We start from the raw sequence: 27,548 nt of genomic DNA, 5'->3' as shown, positions 1-27,548 counted from the left end.
ACACTATATTATTCTGATGAAACTTCATAAAATTAACTAAATACAGAATTAAAATAATAATAATAATAAAAATAGATTCACCACGACAACTCTTAATCTAAGCCAGATCTAAAGTTGTCATAATCATCTTCATCGTCATCGTCTTCGTTGACGTCATGCCATGCATCGACATCAGCCATATCTTCATCATCAGGTTCATGGTTTGGTAATACTTCCAACCCACCTTTACCAAGTACAACTCTGGCTGTTTCCTTGTCTTTGATTTGTCCCTTCAACAACAAGACTGCAAGTCTATTCAAGATTTCTACTTGAATCAAACGGTTCAATGGTCTTGCACCCAAGTCAGGTGACCATCCATGAGAACACAAGTAGTCCATAGCTTCAGGCGAAACATCCAATGTTAAGTTTTTTGCATTAGACTTGAATCGTTCTTGTATCTCCTTCAATCTAATATGAACAATCTTAGAAATTGCTTTCTTTGATAATCTGTTGAACACAACTATAGAACTGATTCTGTTCAAGAATTCAGGTCTAAAATTACCCTTAACAGCAGTCATAACAAGTTCTTTAGTTTTAGAATCAATTTTTGAAGATTTAGATGCATTAATAAATTCAGCACCTAAATTAGATGTCATAATAAGAATTGCATTGGAACAATCAACAACTTTACCTTGACCAGAAGTGATTCTACCATCATCCATGATTTGTAATAAGATTGTAAGAACCGAGGGATCAGCCTTTTCAATTTCATCAAATAAAATCACAGAATATGGTTTTCTGATTAATGCTTCTGTTAAAAGACCACCATCTTCGTACCCAACATAACCAGCTGTAGTACCTAACAATTTGGAAACGGTATACTTATCATTCAATTCAGAACAATCAATTCTAATCATGGCCTTCTCATCAGCAAATAAGAACCCAGCAACCTTTTTGGCCATTTCGGTCTTACCTGAACCTGAAAGACCCAAGAAAAGGAATGAAGCTGGTTGATTGGGGTTGGATAAACCCGATCTTCTTAATCTGATGGCATTAGTAACTGCCTTAACAGCTTCTGATTGACCAACGACTTGAGAAGATAATTGTGATTCCATGTTGATCAACTTGGAGTTTTCAGCTTGAGTCAATTTATTAACTGGTATTCCAGTTAATCTGGCTGCTGTTAGAGCAACTTGTTCAGCATCAACAACTGTGTTTAACATAGAATCAGCACTTGCATTCTTTTCTTCTTCGGCCACTTGAACTTCCAATTGTTCAATTTGATTCTTTACATCTGGAATAGCAAAATATCTCAAATCAGCAGCAGTTGCAGTGTCATGTCTTCTTTCAGCATCTTGTGCCTTAATTTCTAAATCGTCCAACTTTCTTTTAGCATTAATCAAAAGATCATGGCTTGCCTTTTCTTGCTTATACTTTTCCATAAGAGGAGCCATCTTTTCATTTAATTCAGCTTCCTTCTTCCTGGCTAATTTCAATCTTTCCTTAGCATCAGAATCAGAATCCTTATCTCTTTCTAAGGCATTGATTTCAACTTCAACCAAATGTAATTGACGTTCCAAAGTATCCAATTCTTCAGGTTTGGAGTCTCTGGCAACAGCAACACCTGCAGCCGCTTCATCAATCAAATCAACTGCTGAATCAGGTAATGCTCTATAAGTCAAATATCTTGAAGCCAATTGAGCAGCCGTAACCAAGGCATTATCTAAAATACGGACACCATGATGGATTTCATATTTAGGTTGTAAACCTCTCAAGATAGCAATGGTTTGATTAACTGTGGGAGCTGGAACATCAATTTTTTGGAATCTTCTTTCAAAGGCACCATCCTTGGAGACAAACTTTCTATATTCAGAAAAAGTAGTTGCACCAATACAATGTAATTCTCCTCTAGCTAACCTAGGTTTCAACAAATTAGCCATATCAGAAGTACCATCACCCATCAACATATGAATTTCATCAATGAATAAAATAATGAATTCACTTGATTTGGAAACATCATCCAAAACACCTTTTAATCTTTCTTCTAATTCACCTCTATATTTGGCACCAGCCATTAACGCACCAACGTCCAAAGAATACAACACAGCATATTGTAAAACACTAGGGACATCACCATCAATAATTCTTTGAGCAACACCTTCAATGATTGAAGTTTTACCCACACCAGGTTCTCCAATAAGTACTGCATTTGATTTGGATCTTCTTGCCAATACTCTAATGACTCTTCTAATTTCTTCTTCTCTTCCAATGACTGGATCAATTTTACCTTCTCTTGCCTTCTCCGTTAAATTCTCACAGTATTTATCCAAGAATTCATATGACCCTGAAGAGTCTGCCTTTCTCGAATCGATTTTTTGGTTACCTCTCAATTCCAAAGCAGCATTCTTGATTGCATCCACTTTAATACCGGCTTCCTTAAAGATCTGCTGTATCAGAGAATCTTCCAAAAGAGCTAGTAATATATGATCTTGAGCAATATAAGAATCCTTCTGTTGAGCCTTAACCTTTTGAGCTCGTTGTAACACTTGACCAGCAGCATAACTGGGTCTTATATCTTCTGGAGGAGGGTTTTGAGCAGGAACTTTCACCAAATGTCTATTGACTATTCTTTCAAATTCCGGCCATTCATATCTGGCCCTAGCTATTAAGGTCTTTAAATATTGTGTGGAGTTACCTGTATCATCAGTAGGAATCATAGCCGCAAGGAAATGTAAAGGGGTGAATTGGGAATGACCCGAATCCTTTGCAATTTGCATTGCATTGGTTATGATGCTCATAGCATTGTCAGTGAACTGATTCTCATCAAAGCTAGACATTGTATAGTAATAATGCTACTAAGTGGAAGTAATTGTACTAATAATTATACTTGTACTAATAACTGATAACAATAATTATAGTGAATTAATAATTTATTCCAAGTCAATCAATTGACTTGCGGTTATCTTTATATACTTGCTTTATATCTCTGTCATAGTGGGGTGGTTTTTATGCAGAAGCATCTAGAAGAATACCGTGTGATCACCGATATCCGGGGTAAAATCGAATGTTCTAGAACACTCTAGAGGGTTCATGATAATACGCTCGGATAAAGAAAAGTATAACTGCACTACCACGTACGACTGGATGTACCGTATCGATCTTGTACTACTACACTGAATCCATCAAAAAGCCGTCGGGCTAGACTCTGAGAGCAACAGTAGAGAGTCTAGTTTCTTTTTGTCGGCCGACGATTTGTCTCTAGCCCTGGTCGTTGCTCTACTCTGTACATCCGTTTGCTCAATCAAAAGGATTGCTTGGAAAAGAATGGGAGTAGCTCATTATAGAGTGTTACAGTTCTTAGTGACGGTGATTGGCATGTACAACCAAATAATTAGATGTACAATACACATCCTATTTGAGGGTGCACACTAATAACATAGGTTGTACAAGTATACACACTATCGAAGATGTACACACTGATGAAGTTAACGTAGTGTACTGATACACAATACACATGTCATATAATTGATCCTCCTATGTAAGAGATTATCCAGAGTCCGTCTTCCCAATATTTACCCCTTAAAATGTCGTTGCTCTGCCTTCGGTAGGTGCTGGATATGTCGGCCGAGTATAATTATGCCGTGTTGCATGATTCCATTTTTTCAATCAAATTAGGCAATTGGCAACTAGAGCTGATCTAGACTAGAGGTGATCCGTGCACTTTTGGTGACAACTATATATCAATTGACAGGTATCTGATCAACATATAAAGCCAGTATATTCTCATCGACATTGAACAATCCTAAATATAATTATAACAGTTGTATATCAGTACCACTACTACTGCTGCTGCTTTTGCTGATACTAATACGACTGCCAATACCGCAGTTATCAATACTACATAGCTTATTCTTACTATGGAACCTGTGCCAATTGAAGACTATTCTGACATTGAAGACATTCAAGTGCCTGAACATGAACCTTCAGACAAAAGACCTGGCGTTTATTCATGGATGTATTCTACCATTGATCCCATATCCGCCAATCAAGGAAACGAATACATTTATGTCAATCAAGTGGAAGACTCGGTTTTTGTAATGATGAAGTTTTCTGGTACTACTTCAATGATGTCCATTACTCGCACCAGCACCAATTGATGCTACAGATATCATCTTAGTTATAGCTACAGTGAAATATATGAATCTTTATTAACTATTCTTAATACTCCCCTGTTGTAGATCACAAGTGTGTAAAAGTGAAAAATTAATTTAAGGGTGCGGTAGTACCATGTAAGGTATCTTAGGGAGACGCAATATGGATCAATGTAAATAAGGCAATTTTGTAATAAATACCCCTTAACTTTTCATTAAGTGTCTCCACTCACCAAATTCGTAAAGGTTTCTTATTATACTATTGTTAGCAACCAGCTACTGTACCGTACCATTCTCGAATCATTTAATGACTACCAATGAGTCAAGGCAATCGTGTCATAATCAATTTCTGCGTATTGATCCAAGAAGCAGTTTAAATGAGATGTACTACATCTTACATTGGGTTATAGTAAGCCATCAAGCTTATGCCACCGGTTATTTCAACATAGAGCAAAGGGTTGACGGTGTATTGTGTGTATTCGCTTGTTTAAGCCGGTGGTCAACAGAAGCGGTCACCTAAATTAGTTATATTTTGAATAACAAGCCAGGCGCAAATTATTTACATCGAAGCCTTTATGGCCAAGTTGGTAAGGCACCTCACTAGTAATGAGGAGATCCTCAGTTCGAATCTGAGTGAAGGCATTTTTTACAACTATTATTTTTAATACTTTATACTTACTTAAACATGTATATATCCATATATGATTGCCATATGTATTGTCTTATGTATTGGTCTATAATAGTATTCATTTACTGACCCCAATATCCCTGTTGAAATCCATTTTGCTGTTGTTGTGGATTACCTTGTTGAAATTGATAACCATAACTTCCAGCAACACCTGGTTGCCCTCCCATAAAATATCCAGTACTTTGAACTCCAAATTGTTGTTGCTGCAGCTGTTGTGGTTGCTGAAGTGGTGCTTGCTGAGATACACCTTTATCTTGGACGGGAACAGCCATGGTAGTGGTGAAGGCTGTGGGTTGACTATACAACAGCATGATATTGGCTTTATTTGTTTGTTGTGCCATTAGTTGTGGATTCGTTTGTTGAACCAACATTTGCTGATGTTGTGGATTGGATGGGTCCAAGTATTCTTGACCGTTCGAGTCAATGTATGTCACTTGACCTGTGACAGGATCGGTATATTGATAAATTTGAGGTTGTTGAGGATTGGCGGTAATAGCAGCAGCTGTAGCAGCTCCAGAGTTACCGTTACTACTCCACCAATCACTAGAAGTAGCTGAAGATGCAGCGGCCACACTTGCTGCTCCAGTTGGTTGCGATGGTGCCAAACTAGATTGGGCAGAACGTTTGGGTAAAGATGGAGCTATTTCATCAGCATTTGGGTTTATTCGTTGATCTTCTTGTAGAATATCTAAGGCTAGATCAATATCACCTTCACTCAACAATAAACTCTCCAAAACACTATCACGGTCTGTGTATCCGAAACTCAACACTTGTTGAACCTTTTTCTGATACTGGGTGTTCTCAAAAGTAGTCAACTTTCTATGAGTCAACTTAGGAACCGACTTACTAGCAGTATTGCTTCTGTTTCTACCTTCACTAGTATGACTGAAATGACTATTCAGTCTAGATCTGCTTCCGGTGGTAGACGCTTCGTCCGCAAAGTTCAGATAATGATCACTGTATTCTGCTGGATCAATGGGTGTATCACGATACTTCCCTTGAATATACTTTTCTCTCATATAAATCTCAATAGGTCCATCATCATCATCATCATGAGGAAAGGGGACTCTTTTCAGGTTCCATCTCTTTCTAGACCGTTTATTCCCTAAACGCCCCAAATGGTCCAATTGTTCATCTGACCAATCATCCAAACTAAGAGATTTAACTCTTGAATACTTTCCGGGTACAAGTACACGTCTATGGACAGATGCACATCTTCCACAGAGGAATACTCCTAAATTATAAGATGCCCAAGTTGGATATGCTGCTCCGCACTCTCCACACCGGTTTTCGTTGACTCTGCTATTAAGCATGTCGATAAGCTGTCTCTCCACCTGCTTACGTCTCTTATCTTGTTTAGCCATAATGCTGTTCTTCTTGGTTGTACGTGTTACCTTCGAATTGAAGTGATCCGGTATCTGATTGTGGCTGATTGTGGCTGTATAGTGAACAGGATTGAACGACATTTTTCAATTGGCGTTAAATTTTTTGTGTATGATGTTAAGCGGAAAAAATGATCGCGCTACCATTACGGATGATAAGTTTAAGCTCCATATATTATATGGCCAGACCAGATGCTATATTGTTCGCTTGTTCCTTGTATCTTGTACTTTGAACCGATAATTAATCAATATAGTTGATAATTATACTCTAATCTTAGGTCGAGACACTTCTCTGGGACCAAGGAAGGCGTGGTTCGAACCATCACCGAAGTAGTGTTAAAGCACAACTTGGAAGCATCCACGGTAAGCGAAGACATATGGGATTGCATCTGTTCAAACACTTTTGGAGAGATGGAGGGACTAATGTTATTCTTACATATCGCAATGGTTAAATGGTAGTTCTCGGGAGTGTTCTCCTTGTCTAAAGGGAGTTCCATTGCATTCATGACTTCATCAATGGTTGAACGCATGCGATGGAACATAGGCACATGCTCTGATCGTATGGGCAACCCTAAAAAGAGCGAAGAGTAATCTGGATTCGAGAATAAGACACAAGTGTTTTTGAATCGAATCTGAAGACACGGCAGAGGCTTCTTTGTCAGAGCCAAAGCAACCTCTTCACCAAAGAGTTTGCTAATACCTTTCCGTAGAGCAAAAGCATCAAGATCTTCACCAATAGCCAGTTGATCAACTTCAAAAGATTCAAATGCTTTGGTGATGTTTTTATTAAATTGAACAGCTAGATTACTGTTGCAAGGAATATTCCTAGTCAATGAAATATGATACCCAACATCCCGAGGATTAGTTGTAATCTTTTCCAATTGGTAGTCCTTCAATTGTGATCCAAATCGCTCCCTTAGATGGTGTTCCAATTGAGAACTCAAGGCACGAATAATCATCGTAGATGCTGCACTTGGTCTCCATGGCATGTATAGATATATACTACTCATTTGATGCCGTTGGTAAAGATAATTCTGCAGAAAGAGTTGTAGAGATTCAACAGTAGATGGAAGTTTGCTAGTAGTAGTAGTAGAGATGAGTAGTGGCTGTTGATTCAATCGATTCAGTGAAATCTCCGAGTTTAATGCTTCATCTGATGATTCAACCTTTTCGTCATCTTCTTCTTCGTCGTCACTGGGATACTCTTGGAGATATTCCATCCGTGTTTATTAAGAAGACTCACTAGATCATTAGAGATGTGGATGTCCATGCTAAAGATGGTACCACCAGCAATTCCAACGGGTAGCGCATACACGGTAGCGCCAATGAAGCAAAGAAGTCGGCGCGCATTTTACGATTTCTTCCTTCATGGCACAAAAGAACTGATTTGCATTGAGCCATTATCTCTCGGAGCTTTTGTATTTTCGGCGAACAATACCCTACCCCATATGGAAGGAAAAGCCGTGCCTTAATAAACAAGGATGTAGATAACAAAAGTTTATGATCGTACACCACAAGACCACCGACCGATTAATCAGACAGGAAGCAGACTTGCATACTTACATACTTACATACTTACATCCTTTCTTACTACTATGTAGTTGCTTATCTACTTCCTATCTACTTACATACTGCTTTATGTATTAACTACTTCGGTATACTTGCGCAAACATCTGTTTGTGTCTTGCCGGTGCGGCTCTCGATGGTGACAATTGCTGTGGGCTGAATGTAACAGGACTTGTTCAGATGATCCCCGTTTATTCGGTGTGGGGGAACGGAAGCATTAGAGACAGGATGGAAATGGGGGTCTATATTGCAAGATTTTATTGAAGGTTTAACCAAACCCTGATAGGAAGTCCTTTTCTTTATTCGACAATGAAGTATTTAGATGATCTAAAGGGTAAGGTAAGCCATACCGGAGATGATATAGCCAAACAGACCATTGATGAATTTGAAGATGATGCCTTCATCAAGACCCCAGATGAAATTTATAACTGGAAACTAATTACCGTAGCCTTAACAGCAGCAGCCGCAGCCATTATCATTGGATATGATGCTGGGTTTATTGGTGGTACTGTTGCACTAGAATCGTTCCAGCAAGAGTTTGGGTTAGATAAAATGACCCCCTCGGAACGTACTACAGTCAATGCAAATGTGGTTTCTGTATTCCAAGCCGGTGCGTTTTGGGGGGCACTTTTCTTTTACCCCGTTGGAGAAACCTGGGGTCGTAAAATTGGCTTGATTCTGTCCGGGTTCCTCTTAACTTTCGGTGCTGGTATCTCCTTGTATCTGAAACAATCTACCGGTTTGGGGGCCATCTACGCCGGTAGAGTGCTTACGGGGATAGGCATTGGTGGGTGTTCAGGCTTAGCACCAATTTATATATCTGAAATATCACCTGCTCAAATCAGAGGCAAATTGGTCGGATGCTGGGAAGTCAGTTGGCAAATTGGTGGCATTGTTGGATATTGGATTAATTATGGAGTTTTACAAAATATTCCAACTTCGAGAAAGCAATGGATTATTCCGTTTGCCTTACAATTGGTACCTTCGGGTATTTTCTGGTTGGGGACACTCATTATACCCGAGTCCCCTCGTTTCTTCATTAGTAGAGGGAAACTCCATCAAGCTAAAGCAGTTTTGAGTAACCTTCGTATGTTACCACCAGATGATAATTATCTTGTTCATGAATTCCATAATATGGTTAAAGATATTGAAGACAAACAAAGCAGATTAAACGGTAAAACCGGGTTCTTGGCCCCTGTGATTAAATGTATCACTTCCAAAACATTATTATACCGACTTTTACTATCCACTTCATTATTTATTTTCCAGAATGGGTATGGGATCAATGCCATCACTTATTATTCGCCTACGGTGTTCAAATCGTTTGGGATTAACGGTACAGATGCCTCCTTACAGTCCACAGGTATTTTTGGAATCTTAAAGGGGACAGCATCTGTATTCTTTGTGTTTGTTGTTGTTGAACGATTCGGTAGAAGGGCAGCCTTAATTTGGTTTTCATTCCCCTGTGCAATTTGTATGTGGTACATTGGAGCATATGTCAAGTTAGCCAATCCAGCAGCTCGTGTGGCCAGGGGTGACATTCATATGGATGCTGGAGGTAAAGCAGCTCAAGCAATGTTATATATCTGGACCTTTTTCTATGGTGCATCGTGGAACGGTACCCCGTGGGTTATCAATTCTGAAATCTTTTCTCAAGAAGTTAGAACTTTTACTCAAGCAGTTAATGCTGCATCCAATTGGTTCTGGGCTTTTGTCATGGGCCGTTGGACTGGTGAGGCTATTGCTACCATTGGTTATAAGCTTTATTTTATCTTTGCCACAATGGTCACCATTTCACCAGTGGTAGTTTATCTCTTCTACCCAGAAACCAAATCTGTCCCCTTGGAAGCCATCGATCATTTATTCGAAGTGTCTGCTTGGAGAGCTAGAAAGCACGCCTTGCAACAATTCCTGGTTGAATATCAAGAAGGCACTTTTGGTCATCAACTGGAATTCCTGCAAGATGCTAAAGTTGTGGAAAAAGCAACTGAAGAAGAGAAGAATAGTACCATTTCATCTACCAAATTGTAATGTATAGTGATAGCATGTGCAATGAAATGATGATACGATTTTAAGCAATTGTATGGAGATCACCTGATTACCTAATCTTGTTACACCCATCATTTCCAAACAAAGAAAAACCTACCGATCTCCACCTTCGGTATCCCCTCCTGGGGTTTTATTTTATCGCCGTTTTTGGCTGAATAGTCGTGGCTTTTCGTGCACGGTCAGAATTTGCTTTCTTTGGTTATCCCAGGAACCCAAACGCGGGGGTTGCCTTTTCATGTGATCATCGCCATAAATCATAAGACACCAAACAATACAACTGTATATGTATATATACCGTACTGAATTGGTCATGATCGTCGACTGAATTAATTTAATGGATGTCGTCCAATTTACTCTTAATACCTTTCCACTCGAACTAATTTGTTCGACAAAAGATCGCTGCACTGAACATATACTGAACGTTAAACGAAAGGTACACCTGAAAGTACTTTGATCTGTTCTCGTTCAATATTTAAACGAAACATCTACTCAGCCAATCGATTGATACCATGATATACGACGTGGCTGAAGAAAGACACGTTGAAGTGTTTGCCAAGTTGGCCGATGGGGTTATCCATGAAACAACGCCAGAAGTGGTCAAGCCTTTTTTATCCCCAGATTTCCCCATAGAAAAACTCAATGAATATTTAGAAGGTTATAGTAAACCTTCTGATATGCCTGATTTCAGAAGATATGTCTTGTCGGTTGTCAATAGAGCCAGTGCCTCTTCTGTAAGAATGTTTGCATTGTCGATGGACATGTTGGACAATCGTCTCATGGCTCCAGCCCTCACAAACTCTACAACCATGGTTAGAGATATGACCCCCCAGGAAGCAGAAAAAATGCTTCAAAATTGGAGAGACTCTTATATTTCTCTCAAACGGAAGTTATTCAGAACCGTAGTAGCTTTGACCATGGCTACGTTTGGAAAATGTGCAACGGAATTGCATTTGAAAGCTTTAGGTTATCCTGGTAAAGAATTAAGGGAAAAGCTCTGGGACGAACAAGTTATTGATCCTTACGTTTATCCAATGCTTCCCAAACCTGAAACGGAAGGCGAAGAATTGTATCTTCCTGATATCGATGCCATCATAATTGGATCCGGGTCTGGTGCGGGAGTTGTAGCTCATACTTTATCTCAACAGGGCCTTAAATCACTTGTGTTGGAGAAGGGTAAATATTATGCCAATAACGAGTTTGTATTCAATGATTGTGAAGGTTTTGAAAAGTTGTATGAGCTGCAAGGTGAAATCAGTACCGACAGTCAAGTAGTTGTTTTGGCAGGAAGCACTTTTGGTGGAGGTTCTGCTATTAATTGGGGTGCTAGTTTAAAGACACCTTTTAAAGTAAGAAAGGAATGGTACGATGACTTCGGATTGGAATGGGCTGCCAATGAATCTTATGATAATTGTGTTGAATATGTTTTGCGTCAAATGGGATGCACCGACCAGAACATACCTCATTCTCATTCTAATAAAGTACTTTTGGAAGGGTCTGAAAAGTTGGATTATAAGAGCAAGGTAATTCCTCAAAATTCTGGTGGTCATCAAGATCATTCTTGTGGGTTCTGTTACTTGGGTTGTAAATATGGAATCAAGCAAGGTTCTGCAAATTGTTGGTTCCGAGATGCTGCTGAAAATGGTACGAAATTCATGGATCAAGTTCGTGTTGATGGAATTATTCATAAGAATGGAGCAGCAGAAGGTGTTTTATGTACCAATGTGGTTACCAATAAATCTTTCACTATTCGTGGACCTAAGAAGATTGTTGTTAGTGCTGGAGCTTTGAATACACCTGTGATCTTAAAGAGATCTGGTTTCAAGAATAAGAACATTGGCAAACACTTGAAGTTGCATCCAGTAGTAGTTATATTTGGAGATTGGGGGAGAGATGTGATAACTGAACCATTCAAGAAACCAATCATGACTGCGGTAGTGACCGAAACTGATGATGTTGATGGGAAGGCCCACGGAGCCAAAATTGAAGCTGTATTGCATACTCCACTTCTTGAGAATACTTGGATGCCTTGGTTTGATAGTGATTCTGCAAGACAGTTTTCTCTCAAGTATAATAATTTGAGTGCCATGCTTATTATCACCAGAGATACTGGTGAAGGCAGTGTTAACTTCAATCCTTCCAAACCCAATGCACTTGATATTTCGTACTCTGTCAATCAATTTGATAGAGATGCACTTCAGATCTCTTGTTTGACAGCAGCTGATATTTTATACGTTGAAGGAGCTAAAGAAATCATTCACCCTCAACACGATATTCCAAGTTTTAAATCCGAAAAGCCCAAGGACGAGAGACTGATAGATGATGAGGATTATCAGAAATGGCGATCCAAGGTTGCTAAGATTCGGTTGGACTCTTATGCCACACCATATGGATCGGCACATCAGATGTCTACTTGTAGAATATCAGGTAAAGGTCCCCAATATGGAGCAGCTGATCTTCGGGGTCGGTTATTTGAATGTGATAATGTTTACGTTGCAGATTCTAGTGTGATGCCCACCGCAAGTGGAGCTAATCCTATGGTCACCGCGATGGCAATGGCAAGACACATTGCATTAGGAATAGCCAAAGACTTGAAACCTAAGGAGAAGCTCTGAGGATATGAACTATGCCATTATAATAAAAAAAGTTATGCTTGTAGTAAAATTGTTCTAAGATGTAATGTATCATTGTAACGATGTTATGTGGAATACACTACACTGGAACACGATAAGTAGTAGGATAACTTCTGGACATCATTTTCACCGTTAAAGAAGCCAGCAAACCCCAAAGGACCTCGGTCACATTCACTACAGATCAATAAACGTTCAATTTTGAACTCAGAAGACGCATCATCTTCACCACCAAACTTGGGATGGTTCAAGTCAGCAGCAGGCCTAGAGACCCCGATGTTGTCAAAATCCCAAACATCGTTAATCTTAAAGAAACAAGTGTGATTGTCATTGTCTTTCTCTTCTTGTATTGATGTTGACTGAAGCATCGATGGAGAGTTCTTGACGATTTGGATCGATTCATTAAGCGTGTCATCCCTGGTAATGATACGTGTATTACAACCAGAGAAGGGACATCGGATCACTCCAACATCTGAAGTAGATGTTTCATTCCAGTGTTTGGTATCAGACATATTGTGGGTACATAAAAGTAATAGCGTATCTAATGGAGCAGGTGGATAAGAAGTGTACTATGTATAAATTTATATACTGTATAGTTTATAGTGCGATTACATAGTGCGAGTATACAGTGCAATCATATCTATTCGTGTATACACTCACCTAAAGCTTCGAACCAGCCTCAACCTCTTCAATGTGCTTCTTTGTCAAATCAGCTAGGAATGGATACATCAGACCAAACGCTTGAGCTTGAGCACTGGATGCTGTGCCACCCTTACTTCTCATAGCAATACCTTGACTGATAACACACAATCTCAAGAGCCCAAACACAAACCCCACAGGCCAAAGATCTAAGGGGTTGTTCTTTGGATCGTTATCTTTCCAAGTGGACCTGCCATATTTGGATTGATAGAGTCTCAACTCCCTCGCAAGCTTTTCGGTGCTTTGTTTCAACTCTTTGCCGACTTGGACATCGGGGTCGTTGTAGAACATCGCATTCAAATCTTTAGGCAAGTCGTATGATTGAAGAAAGTTGGATAAGTCAAAGATGGGATGTCCAAATGTACACAACTCCCAATCCAAAACGGTGACGACTTTCTCATCATCAAATAAAAGGTTATCAATCTTGAAATCTCCATGAACCAACGTCAAATTATTTGGATCTTGTGGTGCTCTATTGAGGATCCATTGACAGATAAAATCGAAATGAGGAATGGGATCCACAGTTTGACTTTGTTTCTTGGAAACTGCCAGCATAGTTCTCACTTGTCTTTCGAAATAGGTGGAACTGGAAAGCTTTTCCACCTTATCCAATTGGAATTGAGGGAAATGAGTAGCAGGTAATGTTTTAATCAATTCCACTGCATCTAAACTATGGATTGCAGCCAAAGTTTCCATGATTGAATCCCAATATTTCAATTGCTGTTCCTCGGGGATCCCAGGCATTTCAGGAACCTTAATGGCTTTCCCATTGATAAACTCCATAACATAGAAAACATATCCAATCACCAGTTCATCTTCACATAACAAATATGTTTGAGGAATTGGGACCTTTCTGGCATTCTTCTGATTGGCTATCCCAATGCCTCTAAGCAAATAGAACTCACGTTCCACGGCATGAGCAGACTTCGACACAAGCTTACTGTTTTGTATGGGCTTACGTCTTAACACTGCCTCTCTGCCATTGGCATCCTTCAAATAGTATGTAGGATTAGACTGACCAAATCGAAATTGCTTAACCGTAATGGGGGAAACAAATTCAATGGGGGTTAATCCTAATACGGTTTGACTATTGTGAGTGGGGGCTTTAAGATATTGCTCCAACTTTCCCACATCGAGAGGGCTTCTTATCTCCGTCACGTCCAACATATTTCACGGAGTCTATGGCCATCGAAACAACAAGCAATGTGGACTACCCCATTTATATATGTGATGGAAGCGTAATCCCCACAGTGCGGACAGAATTACCGAATGCCGAAATAATCTGGGGTCGCACCTCGGACTGAGGCATGGGGCGGGTAACAGGGTAAACAGAAGAACCGTAGTTGGCTTACTAGTCTTTAATACTTTAAAAATAGTATTCATGTATAATGTGAGAGGAAACATTCTAATGGTAATTTACAAAATTCATTTTACTCATTAAACTCCATGTATTTTACTGATAATGTTACGTTAAGTATAAACTAAACTTTGATCTTGAAAACTATTGCGTAGTCTTGTAAGAAGATACTCTAAGGAAGAAGCAGTAATAAAAGAAATAGCATATGAAATATCTTTAGTAGTGAATTCCGTCTCAAGAAGAATGAAGTGAAAATGAAGTGGAAAAGTGATAAAAGGGAACCTTGATGCAACAGACACTAATGAAAGAAAATCTAAATGAGGTTAAACTAATCAACCAATTCTCTTTGACGTACTAAACCCCTGCTAACATTCCCTATTGATACCGTCTACTTTGAAATAACTTGTATATAACCCTTTTATGTACTGTCGTAGTTATAAGGTCCTGCCCTAATGTATTTGAATACAATATATATATAACAGTTATATGTACCCACATATATGTGTATGTATATATGATGTATGAAGTGTTACCGGATATTCAACGAATAGTAATTGTATATGCCTCTTTGGGTAAAAGCCTGTGGCCAAGTACCTTCTAGTAATTCACCTTTAATGTACGACTTCTTTTTGGTCATATTCAAATTGAAATATCCAATGGAACAATTGATCTTTTTCCCAGCATATTTGAGAAACTCAGGTACTCTTTCCTTTGTTTCAATCTTTTTACCTGTTTCCAAATCATAAAACACCAAATTTGATCTAATGGTTCGTGATTTCCCAGCACTGGTTAAGATCTCGTTGTATTCAGGATCACTAGGATCCAATTTATATAGCCAAGCTCTTCTACCTTGATTATCATAAAACTTCCATATCTGTGGTAAAGTATCTTGTAATGTTTGTAGGATGAGTGAGGATGTAGGAGGATTAGGGTGTATTTTCAAATAGTCTCCTCCAGTTAAATCATATAAGGTTTTGTAATCACCCTCAATGGCCTGAAGATTTGATTGGAAGAAATAGTTTCGAAGAATTTGGATGACGGTAAACCCTTTGCTTGATATCAGCAGTATATTGGCCACATCCAAGTATTTAATCTGAGTGTTATCCTCCATAAATAGATTTAAATCGGCAACTTCTATATTAGCATGACTAATGGAGAGTGATTCTAATTCCGGGAACTTTTGTTTGATGATTTGTAGGGTTCTCCCATTAACTGGCATACCTCCCAAATTAAGATACTTCAAATGTGGGGCCTTGATGTTCTTCAAAGTGAATATCAAATACTTTTCATCGAGTGGACTAATGACATTGGAGTCAATTTGAAGATTAAGCCACTGTAATGATTCATTAGCAATACTTGGGTGATGTACCAAAAAGGCAATCAAATCTTTGGTATTCAACTGTGAACATCTGGCTAATGATAAATGCGTCAACCGAGCCAGTTTAGGAAGATAATGCAATAATGTAGTAGAACTAACTTGAGTATGATTAAGATCAAGACGTCTGATATTGGTTAATTTAGGGAAAATCTTTTCAAATATGTCAATTGTTAAATTGGAACAATCATGGAATGATAACTTGAGTAGCCTATTACATATTGGTTTTTCTGAATCCAATAATTCAAGTTGAGAAAAGGCCTGAAGGAATGATTCACTACTACTTCCACAAAAATCTAAAGCTTGCAAATTCGATAATCTGTTGAATAGCCAATCCAATACCGTCACATCTATATCATCTTGAATATTTTCACTGCCTAGAAACTCAATTAATGATGGACACATTGCTAAAGCCTGGGTAATAGTACTAGAAGTAACCATTTGAATTTCCTGGTTCATTCTACCGGTTCTTCCCAACCCTATAGAGGTAAAGGTTTGAAAATCCATAAATTCAACAAATGAGCCTAATCCAGGATATTTCTTCAAATTGTGTAAGAACTTGTCGAATGAATGAGGACGATTGAATATGGCATACTTGTATAAAAATCTTAAGGAGATCTCTTTAATGGTATGTGATAAATAAGGAACACTTTTGGAGAATTTTTCCAAGTTGGAACTAATGGAATTGGTATTCTCATCGTAATAGACAGTTTCAACTATTTGATACAATATTTCAATAGGTAGTGATAAAAGTGGTGATACTCCATCAGATTTAGCCAACTCTTGGTCTATTAACATTGGTTCATGAGTATCTTGATGTGGATGCAGTTTGGAGGAGGTTGTATTCGAATCATTAGAAGTCATTGGTGATAGTATGGCATCTTGATAGGGATAGATTGCTTGATCGATGCCGGCCGATACAGAGCCAACTGTTCCTATTGAACCAATTGATGTAATGGGCATTAATGCATTACCTTGGAATCCTATGCTGTTTCCCGGTCCTATATCGGAGAACACCGGTGATGTCTGCGGAGATAAGGTCAATGCTTCATCTTCACCTGTTTCCAAAAGTCCAAATCGTCCATTTTTATTAGTGTCACCATCTATATCCATATTTAGATCCGATTCCGTTCGTTCCAAACGACGTTTCACTCTTGTCTTAAATGTTTTCAGATGCGTTTGACCCATATTGATTGAAGTTAAATGTGAGATGAACAGACGAGCCTTACGATAGAATAGAGGCGACGAGGAGGACTCGGATGTGGTTGTGGTTGGGGTTGTGCCTGTTGTAAGGTTCTTATTAGATGACGATGGATAGACTTTTGAGGAAGAAAAACAACGAGATGATGAGTTGAGGTTGTTAGAAGAACAGGAAGAAGTAACACCAACTGTACCAGTGCCGGTAACGATGGTGGAGGAGGAAACTCGGAGATCTTGAGGAAGGTCGTGCAAGAGTTCAAATGATCTGACACTGGTTGGACAAACTATGTATTGGTCCATTTTTAGTTTAGGACTGTCTTAATAGGATTATTCTATACAGAACAAGCAGAATAGTATATGAATGGAAGAGTTACCGCTAAAGTATAGTTACAGTAAACTATAAATTAGCCATATAGATATATGCTGTTTATATATACATATACCGTTTATATTATTATATAGCGAATAACAATGTGGTAGAGTGATCTTTCGTGACGTTCTCCACTATTTGTATTCTGCCATTACAAAAGGTCCGTGCGCGGAGCGGCAGTTGACACCGGGTCCTTGAATGCCTTGAGGTTACCGCTCCCCACAATACGAAAACGGCCAAATCGTTTTACAGTATAAATATACATTGTAGTACCTCACAGCATACGTTTAGTGCAACTACTACACGAAACGCTTCAATTACTACATTCTACATTGCCTCTACTGTCTCTACTGTCTCCACCCCTGTAACCATTACACTGTTACACTGACTCATTGCACAAGCTGATTCCGGTGGTCGTGTAGCTACCACTTACCCCAGTATATCAACGTCCATCTCATCCGTAAATCCCCTTACCAAAGACCAATCACTAGTATTCGTTACCACCCATAATGAAATCCAGAAACGACAACTACCAAAGAAGCAACAGCTCTTTGGGCCAGCCCTCCAGCTCCTCCAAATCTTCAAAGTTTTATGGTGGTGCCAGCGAATCGGCTGAATCACTTGTTGAGTTTGAAAGATTGGAAGAAACCTTACCTGAGCCACTTAGAAGATCGGCCTCTCAATTGTTTGAGCAATTGGTCACTCCCTCTGGAGGTAACCCGCCCACTGCTCCTATTCCCGTTAGTCCTTTGGCCATGAATTCCGGCTCGTTTGAAAGTCGGTTCCAAGGATTGTCTACTTGTGATAATAACTCTGGGTTCCCTTCTCCCAGGGTTCCCATCAGTAAAGAACATAGACAACATTTGTTACAGAAGTTGTCTCATCTGGAGAACGGAAGATCTTCTAGTCCTGTTCCTATTCCCAAACCTCAATTCAATGAAAGTGTCATCAAACCAGCCATGAACACCAAGCAATCATCAACAGGAGTTCTTTGGGTCACTGAAAGAGCTTCAGAATATGGATTTGATATTCAAAATTTGGATTGGGCTAACTTGGGTCAGGGTGCTCCAGAAGTTGATCATATTCCTGGATGTTTTGAAAGACCCAAAACGGTTCCTGTTCCAGAAGTCAGTATGGAATATGCTCCTACTGCTGGTATTAAGGAATTAAGAGAAGCAGTGGCTAATTTGTACAATGAAGAATATAGACGTGATAAAAAGTCAAAATATACTTATAAAAACGTGTGTATTGTTCCTGGTGGAAGAGCAGGTCTTACTCGTATAGCTTCTATTATTAGTGATTGTTATTTATCATTCTTTCTTCCAGATTATACTGCTTATGCTGAGATGTTGTCTTTATTCAAGAACTTTCTGCCTATTCCTGTGCCATTAGATGAGAGTGATAATTACCATGTGAAATTCAATATCATCAAACAAGAATTGAATAGAGGAGTTAGTGCCATGTTAACTTCCAATCCAAGAAACCCTACGGGTAAATGCTTTACCAAAGAGGAATTGACGACTTTGCATGATTTATGTCGTGAAAAGTGTCTTTTGATCATGGACGAATTTTACTCCCATTATTATTATGATGACAATTGTAGTGGATCTTCTATTTCATCTGCTGAGTACGTGGAAGACGTTAACAAAGATCCAGTTTTGATTTTGAATGGATTAACAAAAGCCTTCCGTTTACCAGGATGGAGAATATGTTGGATCTTGGGGCCCGAAGAATATATTAATAATTTGAGTAGTGCAGGTTCATATTTGGATGGAGGGTCCAATGCTCCATTCCAATATGAAGCGGTCAATTTCTTGGAACCATTAAATGTTAGAAGGGAAATGAAAGCTCTACAATTACATTTTAAGATGAAGAGGGATTATGTCATTGACAGATTACTGCGTATGGGGTTCACTTTCAATGAGAAGAATACTCCAAATTCAACCTTTTATATTTGGTTGAATCTTTCCCATTTGCCGCTTAAATTATCCAATTGTCTTGGGTTCTTCCATGAATGTCTTCATGAGAAGGTGATTGTTGTTCCTGGGTTCTTCTTCTTGATTAATCCTCAAAACTTGTCCAGATTGGAGGACGTTATCTGGTACAATTATGTCCGTATCAGTTATGGACCTGAGATGCCTCAATTGGTCAAGGGGATGGATGGCATTGAGAATATCTTAAGAAGGTTCAACTGTCTTCCATATGAGTAGATCACATGGTAATATATGTAGTATTGTAGTACCTAAGGTAACTAAAGTAGTTCTTTTATTTGGTGTTAGGGGCTTTTATATACAGTCTGGTAACCCCCACGAGTATTACTCAATTAAGCCATTAAGTTGCCATGAACTGTTGATGATTCAGTCAGTTGCTCTTTCTCTTTAGCTTCAACTAGAATGATATAATCTCAAATGGATATCAATAATAACAACAATTTACATTTTGAGGAACTAAGATCTTCTATTGGTTCTTCCATTAGTCCGGTCAATGTGATAGGTCACATCGTATGGTGGATTCTATTTAGTTTAATACGACTCTTAGATTGGATCGCCATCCGGATTCCCGGTGCACTACTAAAGGTTCTTTCCCTTCAATTGCTGATTCGATTGAGTGTGTCGTCTGTTTTGATTGGTCTAAGCCTCATCTCAGCAGTTTGCTATGTCGTAGTAAGATACACGTACTTGACCAAGTACTCTGAGACAACTCAACCTGATTTGGGCAGTTGCACTAAACCCAACGATGCTGGTGATGATGAAGGGCTCAGTAGCTCTATTGAGAAGAAGAAACGAAAGGCTGAAGAGAAACGAGATTATCTTGAAGAGTTTCTTTCTGGACTCAAGGTGTTTGGATATTTGGAACGACAAGTGTTCCATGAGTTGACGAGGAATATGACCACTCAACGACTCGAGGAAGATGAAGTTGTTTGTCTTGATAGCTCCGTAGGGTTTCTGGTGGTTCTAGAAGGTACGGTTCAAATCTATATTAAAATGGACTCTATAAGTACCACCCAGGGTCAAGTTGAACTTGATGAAAAGAATTACCTCAACTTGGGCGAAGAAGATAGATTTGTATTGGAGAATCAAAGATATCAGCTTTTGAATGAAGTCAAGAGTGGATCTCATTTATCATCTCTCTTAAATATTGTTGACTTGTTTTCTAGTCTGCCAAAGAGTAGTGAACTCAATAGTCCAGGCAATACTACTATTCCCAGTAGTCCTTATCTTCATAGCGATGGTGGTATTGGTGTTGGTGTTGGTGATGGTGTAAGATTAAGATCTCATACTGGGTCTGGAATTCAAACAGGTATCTCTCTGCCAACCTTAGCATCTTCATCATCAGAAGCTCAAGACAATTATTATCCAGAGATCCTTATAAAGGCTAAAACTTATAAGAGCTTGAAATCAGCTAATATTGCTATAGTTCCTGCTAGTGCTTTCCGAAGAATAGAGGCCAAGTTTCCCAAATCAACGTCTCATATTATCACTATGGTTCTTATGAGATTGAGTAAGGTTACCTTCAACACTTTTGATAAGTATTTGGAAATGACAAGAGAACTTATGGACTGTGAGGCTCGTTTAAATAAAATGAATACTCCAGAAGTTATCTTACCCAGATTTCTTACTGAAGGTATCATCGAAAAGGTGAAACAAGAACGGGAAAGAGGTGGTGAACATGATAGAACCATAATGGGTAAGAGGAAATCTCGGGAAACTTCATCGGTTAGTATATCGAGTTCTCACTCAGAAAAGTCAATGGGTGATACTACTTCAAGATATGTGGTTCTTAATTCACGAATGAAATCTTCACTTCCTGGAGACTTGCTTTCTTCTGTGCCCATTTCAAGGACAACAGAAAGCTTAGATTCAGCAAACAATTCATTTAGTAATGAGAATAGTACGGCTGCTGCTGCTTCTACTCCACCTCCTATTTCCTTGGCCAAAAGGAGATTGCCTCATCCTATTTCAAGAACTAAATCTTGGGTTCAACCTGATTTTAGGAGACCTGCACCAGTAGCCAATCAAATGGAAGAAACAGAAGAGAAAACACTACTTCTTTCAATAGTGGAATCAATATTCAAAATCTTGGGAATAAATCAAACCAAAAACATGGAAAGTTGTTTGACAAGATTCAATTCTAATTCAGTCAACAATTCATTTGTTGATTTTGAAACCTTGTTGAAAAGTAATGGAGGACCTGGAACGTACGCTGGATTTCAAGAAAAGTGTTCTCTGTCCTTTGAACCAATAGCTGAAATGTTACCTATGGAATCTGTGGCTTATACCTTACGTAAAGGTGATGGTGAAAGTTCCTGTAACGGAACAAAGCTTTACAGTCCGGTAAACGTTAATATTGGTCGTTCAAGGGAACCCTTGACTAGTTCTCGAAAGGAAAAGCGTGAATCATTTGGGGGATCAACTCGGGGTGATATTAATTACGATTTTATCAAAGAAGCCTTTAGTGAAGTTGTAGAAATCCATCATTATGTCGCTGATTCTGTATTAGTCAAACAAGGTGAATACAATTCTGGTCTTTGGTATGTTATTGATGGTGAGTTACAACTTGACTATGTCAATAGAGATAGTTCTAAGTTGCTGGTATTCCATACTGTAACTCAAGGAGGAATTGCTGGATATTTATCTACTGTTGTTGGGTATAAAGCATTAGCCACCATCAAAACCCCTATAGATAAAGGTGCAATCATAGCCCATATTCCTAAAGCTGATTTTTCAAGGTTATTGGATAAGTTTTACTTTCTTCAAATCACTGTTGCTAGGAGGTTGAAGAGTTTATTTACTCCTGAGCTTTTAACCATTGATTATGCCTTGGAATGGACCCATATAAAAGCTGGAGAAGTACTTTCAGCTCAAGGCGAAGAAGCCAATGGACTTCATATAGTATTAAGTGGAAGATTCCGTGCAATTCGATTTGGACATAAGGATCAAGCTCCTCAAACCATATATGATGCTGATTATGAAGTACCTCAATTGGAAGAGTTTGACATTAGAAGACATGACAAGAACTACCAAGAATATGAAGTTTTACGAGAATATGGTCATGGAGATTCCATTGGTGAAGTTGAGGTCCTAACAGCTGCTAAACGGTCCAATTCTTTAATTGCAGTCAGAGATTCTGAAACTGCAAGGATCCCTAGAACACTTTTTGAGATGTTGGCGACTCGTTATCCATCATTGATGATCAAAATATCAAGATTGGTGGCTCAGAAGATGGCTACCAATGTCAATGTATTCCTGACAAAGGATAACTATTTCTCCAACACTCCATCATACATTTCCAACGACTACAAGACCATTACTATTATTCCTAATACCAGAGATCTCCCAGTACGAGAGTTTGCCGAAAGATTAGTCTCTTCATTTAAAGCTATAGGCAGAAATGTGATTGCATTGGACCAAGCACTGACCCTAACCCATTTGGGGAAGCATGCCTTTGATGAGAGCTTGTTGCAGTTAAGACTCTCGGGGTACTTTGCTTATTTAGAAGAACAGTATGAAAGCATAGTCTACATCTGTGATACACCACTCAAGTCTACGTGGACCCAAACCTGTATTGCACAAGGTGATTGTATACTTTTATTAGCAGATGCTGAAGACGATGCTTCAAGAATAGGTGAATATGAAAAGTTGCTCATTAGTGCCAACAACTCTGCCCGGACTGACCTTTGTTTGTTACATCCAGATAGATACGTTGTACCTGGGTCCGTTAGTAAATGGTTAAAGAATAGAAGTTGGGTGCTGGGCCATCATAATCTTCAAATGGAGGTTTCAAGGTCCAGAGTAACTCAAAGCAAACAACGGATGAATATCTTCCTTGATTTTGCTAATATTGTTGGGTCCAAAACGAACCCGAACTTGAAACATAAGCTTGAAAATGTGAAAGACAGGGCTGTGCTGACATTTGCGAAACTTAATGCCAGATTCACCAATAACCATGAGACTAACATGAAGGCTGCTGATCCATTCAAGAATGATTTCCATAGATTGGCCAGAATCTTATCTAACGAAGCCGTGGGGCTTGTATTAGGAGGTGGTGGGTCTAGAGGGATATCTCATTTAGGAGTGGTTATGGCCCTTGAGAAGCATGGAATACCTGTTGATTTAATAGGTGGGACTTCTATTGGATCGTTTGTGGGTGGGTTATATGCTAAAGATTATAATGTTGTGTCGATATTTGGTAGAGTCAAGATGTTCTGCACTAGAATCTCTTCTCATTGGAGACTCATTTTAGACATGACATATCCTGTGACTTCATATATTACTGGGTATGAGTTCAACCGTGGTATTTGGAAGGCATTTGGTGCCTATGAGATTGAAGACTTTTGGATCAAATACTTTTGCAATTCAACAAATATCACCAATTCAACCATGGACTTGCATGAAACAGGATACCTGTGGAGATTCATTCGGGCTTCGATGTCTCTTGCTGGATTGTTACCTCCCGTCACATACAATGGATGTATGCTACTTGATGGAGGTTACATAGATAACCTTCCAGTTATAGAGATGAAGAAGAAGGGTGCCAAACATGTGATTGCTGTTGATGTTGGTTCATTAGATGATAGAACACCTCAAAATTATGGTGATACATTATCTGGCTTTTGGGTGTTATTTAATCGGTGGAATCCATTTTCTAAATATCCTAATGTCCCAAGTATGATGGACATTCAATTACGTTTAGCATATGTGGCCAGTGTCAATGCTCTTGAAATCGCAAAGAAGACACCAGGAGTATATTATTTAAGACCACCGATTGATAATTATGCCACGTTAGATTTTGCTAAGTTTGATGAAATCTATAAAGTGGGGTTTGAATATGCTGATGAACTTTTCACTAAATGGATAGAAGAAAAGTCGATTCCTCCGATAGCTGGTTTATCTGGAGCTGAGAATAAGTATACCAATCGTAGCAAAGGTGTATTCCGCAGAAACTCAATATAAAATAATATTATAATATAATAAGAATAAGAGTTCGCATGTGTAAATTTCATACCGCCATACAAATTACTCTCCAAAAAGTGTTTTGGTGATTCCTGTATATAAAATGGTGATAATTTCACCAAATGCAAATTTGAGATGCCATAATTAACCGGTGCCAAGGTAACTGTTGAAACTTTCCTAATTAAACCCACAAGTCTTTATGGCAGGCGTTCGTTCGTTATTGGGTCTTAGAAGATGCTGGTATCAAGTTTCTCTACGAAGTGTCGTCACCTCCGCCACGAAACGGAACAATACTACCGAACTTAAATTTGACCCTACGAGATCCGATGGAGACTTCACGTCATTCGGAGTACTTCCGTTCATCCAAAAGAACATCAACGATCTGTTGCTCGCAAAGAACACGCCTTACTACGATGGGAAGCCAGTGACCAACGTCGGCCCCACCAGAGACCAACGAAGCTTCCTTAGTGTTTTGGGGTCTGACTATAGTGTGGTCTTCAAAGGTGATGGAACACACACGGGCAAGTCATTTGCCATGGCCACATACACTTTGAACCATGCGTTGTCACGTGTGCCGAGACACAGGTTGTTACAGTTCCACAGTACTGTGGATAGCATTATTCTTGTACCGACAAGGGAGATGGTATTTCAGTATCACCAATATTTCAGTCAGCTAACTAAAGGGTTACCCGACAATTGTTGTCCTGAGAAGCTTGTTCCGACGGAAGACGACGAATATGAAGTTGAGTTTAGACCGTTAACCATTGAGTTTCGTACACCCGATTCCAAAGCCTTTTATATCTCATCGAAAGATGGCAATGCCACAGATATTGACTCTGACTCTGTTCCACAGATATTGGTGACTACTCCTCAACAGTTAGGCACGATCCTAGCATCACCTAGACGGGCCAAAGAAGTTAGTGAAGCCAAAGTAATTTGTGTGGACGAAACAACCACTTTACTTTCCACCACCTCCATCTCTGGGAACGATACTCTTCTGCAAGAGGGCAAGAAGAAAAAGTATATGTCCAAGTTAGAAGTTTGTATCAAGCAGATCCAGTCCATTCAGTTTGAGAGTTTCCAGAAGGAGTCCCAGTTAAGACTCGAACGAATAGAGAGACATGCAAGAAGAATACGTGATGAAGAAATCTCTTCCTTCAACCATTCTTCCTTCGTTATGGCCAATAATAACCTTTCGATTACCAATATTGAATCCCAGATCATTTCTGGTGAACCCAACATTGGTTTGCTCAAACGGCTTATCAAAGAGAAACGTAAGGTTCTTTATAAACCAATTCAATTCGCATTCATATGTGATAAAATGACCCCGAACCATATGTTTGCTAATATGGCTATTGCTAACGACAGGAGCCATGCCATCACCAATGCCATCACCATGCACGAACGATCTGCTCACTTTATACGAAGTGTGGAAGAGAAGGTGCACGAGACCTACGGTAAGTATCTCCATACCAAGAGACAGAAGGACATTCATCGGTTTGAGGACCCCATAACGTATTATATTGAGGCGATCTCCAGGTTCTCCAACGATATGAGAAAGACCAGAAGGAATGAAAGAAGGTTGATCACTGTGGGTTCTGGACCAATGGACATGGCCAAATACAACCACCAATCACAGATTGAACTAAGTATCATTGAAGTGGATCGCTCTCCGGTTAAAAAGAATCGAGTAGTGGTGAAAGATATCGATATCAACCAAGAGTACCATCATCTGGTTACAGAGACCCAGTCATTAATCTTGAGGAGGTTGGAGAACGAACTGTTTAATTTGGAGAATTCCCAAAAGAATTTTTTAAAGTCTTTTGAACCCACAAAGATCACCAGTTTATTAATAAAAAAAGCAGTTACTCAAGTCAACTCCTCAAAGGGTCTGCTTCTTGTGGTTCCAGCGTCTTCAGCCCCAGACATTCCAGAATTAGTCAACACTCTTAATACTCAGACATCCTCTTCGTCCTACGTCCATTATAAGATCGAAACCATACAAGATTTCCAATCACTACAAGACCATTTCGTAAAGGAAGAAGCTGCTAATTTAATCATAAGTGCTGACCAACTATTGGGCCGAAGTTTTCCTGGATGTACCAATATAATAGCACTTGGTTTAGAAACATTATACCCTCAATTGGCATATTCCACTAATGCCCTTGGCATTAGTGGATTGGAGCACACAAATGGAGATCTTTTCATACCATTTATTAATGCTTTAGACTCAAATGTACCAGATATCACCAAGAGGTTCACAATTGTACTTAACCATGTTTCCAAGTCGCTTGATGACGCTAAACGGAACCAAAATTATAAGAAATTGGCAGAGTTGATGATCTTTAACGATATACCCAGACATTTCCATACATCAAGATTGACCAAAACAAAGGACCACCATATACTCTCATATGAAGAGTTTTAAAAACAGAATACTATATTGTATAATATCCCTTGTAAATAGAATAAAATTCATGTCATTTGTACTGATTGAAAGAAATCAAGTTTATGTTGATGATGATTAACAGCCGTAGAAGAAGAAACTCTTGCTTGTTCTGCAGTCTGTAGGTCTCTGTAGAAGTTAATAACTTTGGGATGAGATCTAACTCTATTTCTTTCAAACCCAATGACCTGAACACTTTCTCTGGAAATGGCTCTTGATAATCCAACGTATGTTTGACCTGCTTCAAATACTCGACGGAGATCAATGATCACTGATTGTAATGTTTGACCTTGGGATTTGTGGATGGAAAGGGACCAAGCTAAGATCAACGGAAGTTGGACTCTAGAAGCAAGGATCTCATCCTTTTCATCTTCAACTGTCCATTTCTCAGGGTAGACCACCACAGTTCTAGTAGTGACTCCATCAGGCATTAGGAACCGAACCAAAGGATATAATTTCCCATTTGAACCATCTGAATTGAACTCTTGACATAAAGATTTCTTTCTATTGATATGATCAATTTCTTCCTGAGTCATAACTTCTTCATCCACAGTCACTTTATTTTGATAATCAGCAAATATAAAGTCAGATGAAGATGAAGCCGGAGCATCAGAAGCTGGAGCGTCAGCTTCGGCTTCATCTTCATTGCTAATTTCACTCAGAATATTCTTATCACTAACAAAGTCAACCACTTGTCCTAACGTTC

The 27,548-nt window shown here is 39.0% G+C and overlaps 11 protein-coding genes and 1 non-coding gene across 12 annotated transcripts; 6 read left to right on the top strand and 6 right to left on the bottom strand.

Moving 5' to 3' along the window:
• Window positions 1-92: 92 nt before the first annotated feature.
• Window positions 93-2,816, bottom strand: HSP104 (chaperone ATPase; the record flags this gene model as incomplete). The annotated part of the gene is made up of 1 exon (XM_043195574.1): window positions 93-2,816. The coding sequence occupies one exon, from the start codon at window positions 2,814-2,816 to the stop codon at window positions 93-95; it is 2,724 nt and encodes a 907-aa protein (XP_043049747.1).
• Window positions 2,817-4,699: 1,883 nt separating this feature from the next.
• Window positions 4,700-4,772, top strand: KQ657_004910. Its single transcript has one exon. It is a non-coding gene; the product is annotated as a tRNA-Thr (tRNA).
• A 108-nt stretch (window positions 4,773-4,880) lies between these two features.
• Window positions 4,881-6,284, bottom strand: KQ657_004909 (uncharacterized protein; the record flags this gene model as incomplete). The annotated part of the gene is made up of 2 exons (XM_043195573.1): window positions 4,881-6,186; window positions 6,280-6,284. The coding sequence occupies 2 exons, from the start codon at window positions 6,282-6,284 to the stop codon at window positions 4,881-4,883; spliced, it is 1,311 nt and encodes a 436-aa protein (XP_043049746.1).
• A 177-nt stretch (window positions 6,285-6,461) lies between these two features.
• On the bottom strand, window positions 6,462-7,420 carry KQ657_004908 (uncharacterized protein; the record flags this gene model as incomplete). Its single annotated transcript, XM_043195572.1, has 2 exons — window positions 6,462-6,492; window positions 6,546-7,420. 2 exons carry the CDS (start codon window positions 7,418-7,420, stop codon window positions 6,462-6,464), a joined length of 906 nt encoding a protein of 301 aa, XP_043049745.1.
• A 655-nt stretch (window positions 7,421-8,075) lies between these two features.
• HGT16 (Hgt16p) lies at window positions 8,076-9,797 on the top strand (the record flags this gene model as incomplete). Its single annotated transcript, XM_043195571.1, has 1 exon — window positions 8,076-9,797. One exon carries the CDS (start codon window positions 8,076-8,078, stop codon window positions 9,795-9,797), a length of 1,722 nt encoding a protein of 573 aa, XP_043049744.1.
• Window positions 9,798-10,324: 527 nt separating this feature from the next.
• On the top strand, window positions 10,325-12,427 carry KQ657_004906 (uncharacterized protein; the record flags this gene model as incomplete). The annotated part of the gene is made up of 1 exon (XM_043195570.1): window positions 10,325-12,427. One exon carries the CDS (start codon window positions 10,325-10,327, stop codon window positions 12,425-12,427), a length of 2,103 nt encoding a protein of 700 aa, XP_043049743.1.
• Window positions 12,428-12,510: 83 nt separating this feature from the next.
• KQ657_004905 (guanine nucleotide exchange factor) lies at window positions 12,511-12,954 on the bottom strand (the record flags this gene model as incomplete). Its single annotated transcript, XM_043195569.1, has 1 exon — window positions 12,511-12,954. One exon carries the CDS (start codon window positions 12,952-12,954, stop codon window positions 12,511-12,513), a length of 444 nt encoding a protein of 147 aa, XP_043049742.1.
• Window positions 12,955-13,102: 148 nt separating this feature from the next.
• On the bottom strand, window positions 13,103-14,360 carry KQ657_004904 (uncharacterized protein; the record flags this gene model as incomplete). Its single annotated transcript, XM_043195568.1, has 2 exons — window positions 13,103-14,285; window positions 14,356-14,360. The coding sequence occupies 2 exons, from the start codon at window positions 14,358-14,360 to the stop codon at window positions 13,103-13,105; spliced, it is 1,188 nt and encodes a 395-aa protein (XP_043049741.1).
• A 466-nt stretch (window positions 14,361-14,826) lies between these two features.
• Window positions 14,827-17,061, bottom strand: KQ657_004903 (uncharacterized protein; the record flags this gene model as incomplete). Its single annotated transcript, XM_043195567.1, has 2 exons — window positions 14,827-14,873; window positions 15,093-17,061. 2 exons carry the CDS (start codon window positions 17,059-17,061, stop codon window positions 14,827-14,829), a joined length of 2,016 nt encoding a protein of 671 aa, XP_043049740.1.
• Window positions 17,062-17,952: 891 nt separating this feature from the next.
• KQ657_004902 (uncharacterized protein) lies at window positions 17,953-19,653 on the top strand (the record flags this gene model as incomplete). The annotated part of the gene is made up of 1 exon (XM_043195566.1): window positions 17,953-19,653. One exon carries the CDS (start codon window positions 17,953-17,955, stop codon window positions 19,651-19,653), a length of 1,701 nt encoding a protein of 566 aa, XP_043049739.1.
• Window positions 19,654-19,851: 198 nt separating this feature from the next.
• Window positions 19,852-24,396, top strand: NTE1 (lysophospholipase; the record flags this gene model as incomplete). Its single annotated transcript, XM_043195565.1, has 1 exon — window positions 19,852-24,396. One exon carries the CDS (start codon window positions 19,852-19,854, stop codon window positions 24,394-24,396), a length of 4,545 nt encoding a protein of 1,514 aa, XP_043049738.1.
• Window positions 24,397-24,595: 199 nt separating this feature from the next.
• On the top strand, window positions 24,596-26,824 carry KQ657_004900 (uncharacterized protein; the record flags this gene model as incomplete). Its single annotated transcript, XM_043195564.1, has 1 exon — window positions 24,596-26,824. One exon carries the CDS (start codon window positions 24,596-24,598, stop codon window positions 26,822-26,824), a length of 2,229 nt encoding a protein of 742 aa, XP_043049737.1.
• Window positions 26,825-27,548: the final 724 nt, after the last annotated feature.

Source organism: Scheffersomyces spartinae (assembly GCF_019049425.1).
Source record: "Scheffersomyces spartinae strain ARV_011 chromosome Unknown scaffold_8, whole genome shotgun sequence".
Lineage (NCBI taxonomy): Eukaryota > Fungi > Ascomycota > Pichiomycetes > Serinales > Debaryomycetaceae > Lizanozyma > Lizanozyma spartinae.
The sequence above is the reverse complement of the archived record's forward strand: the minus strand, read 5'-3'. Positions and strand labels throughout refer to the sequence as shown.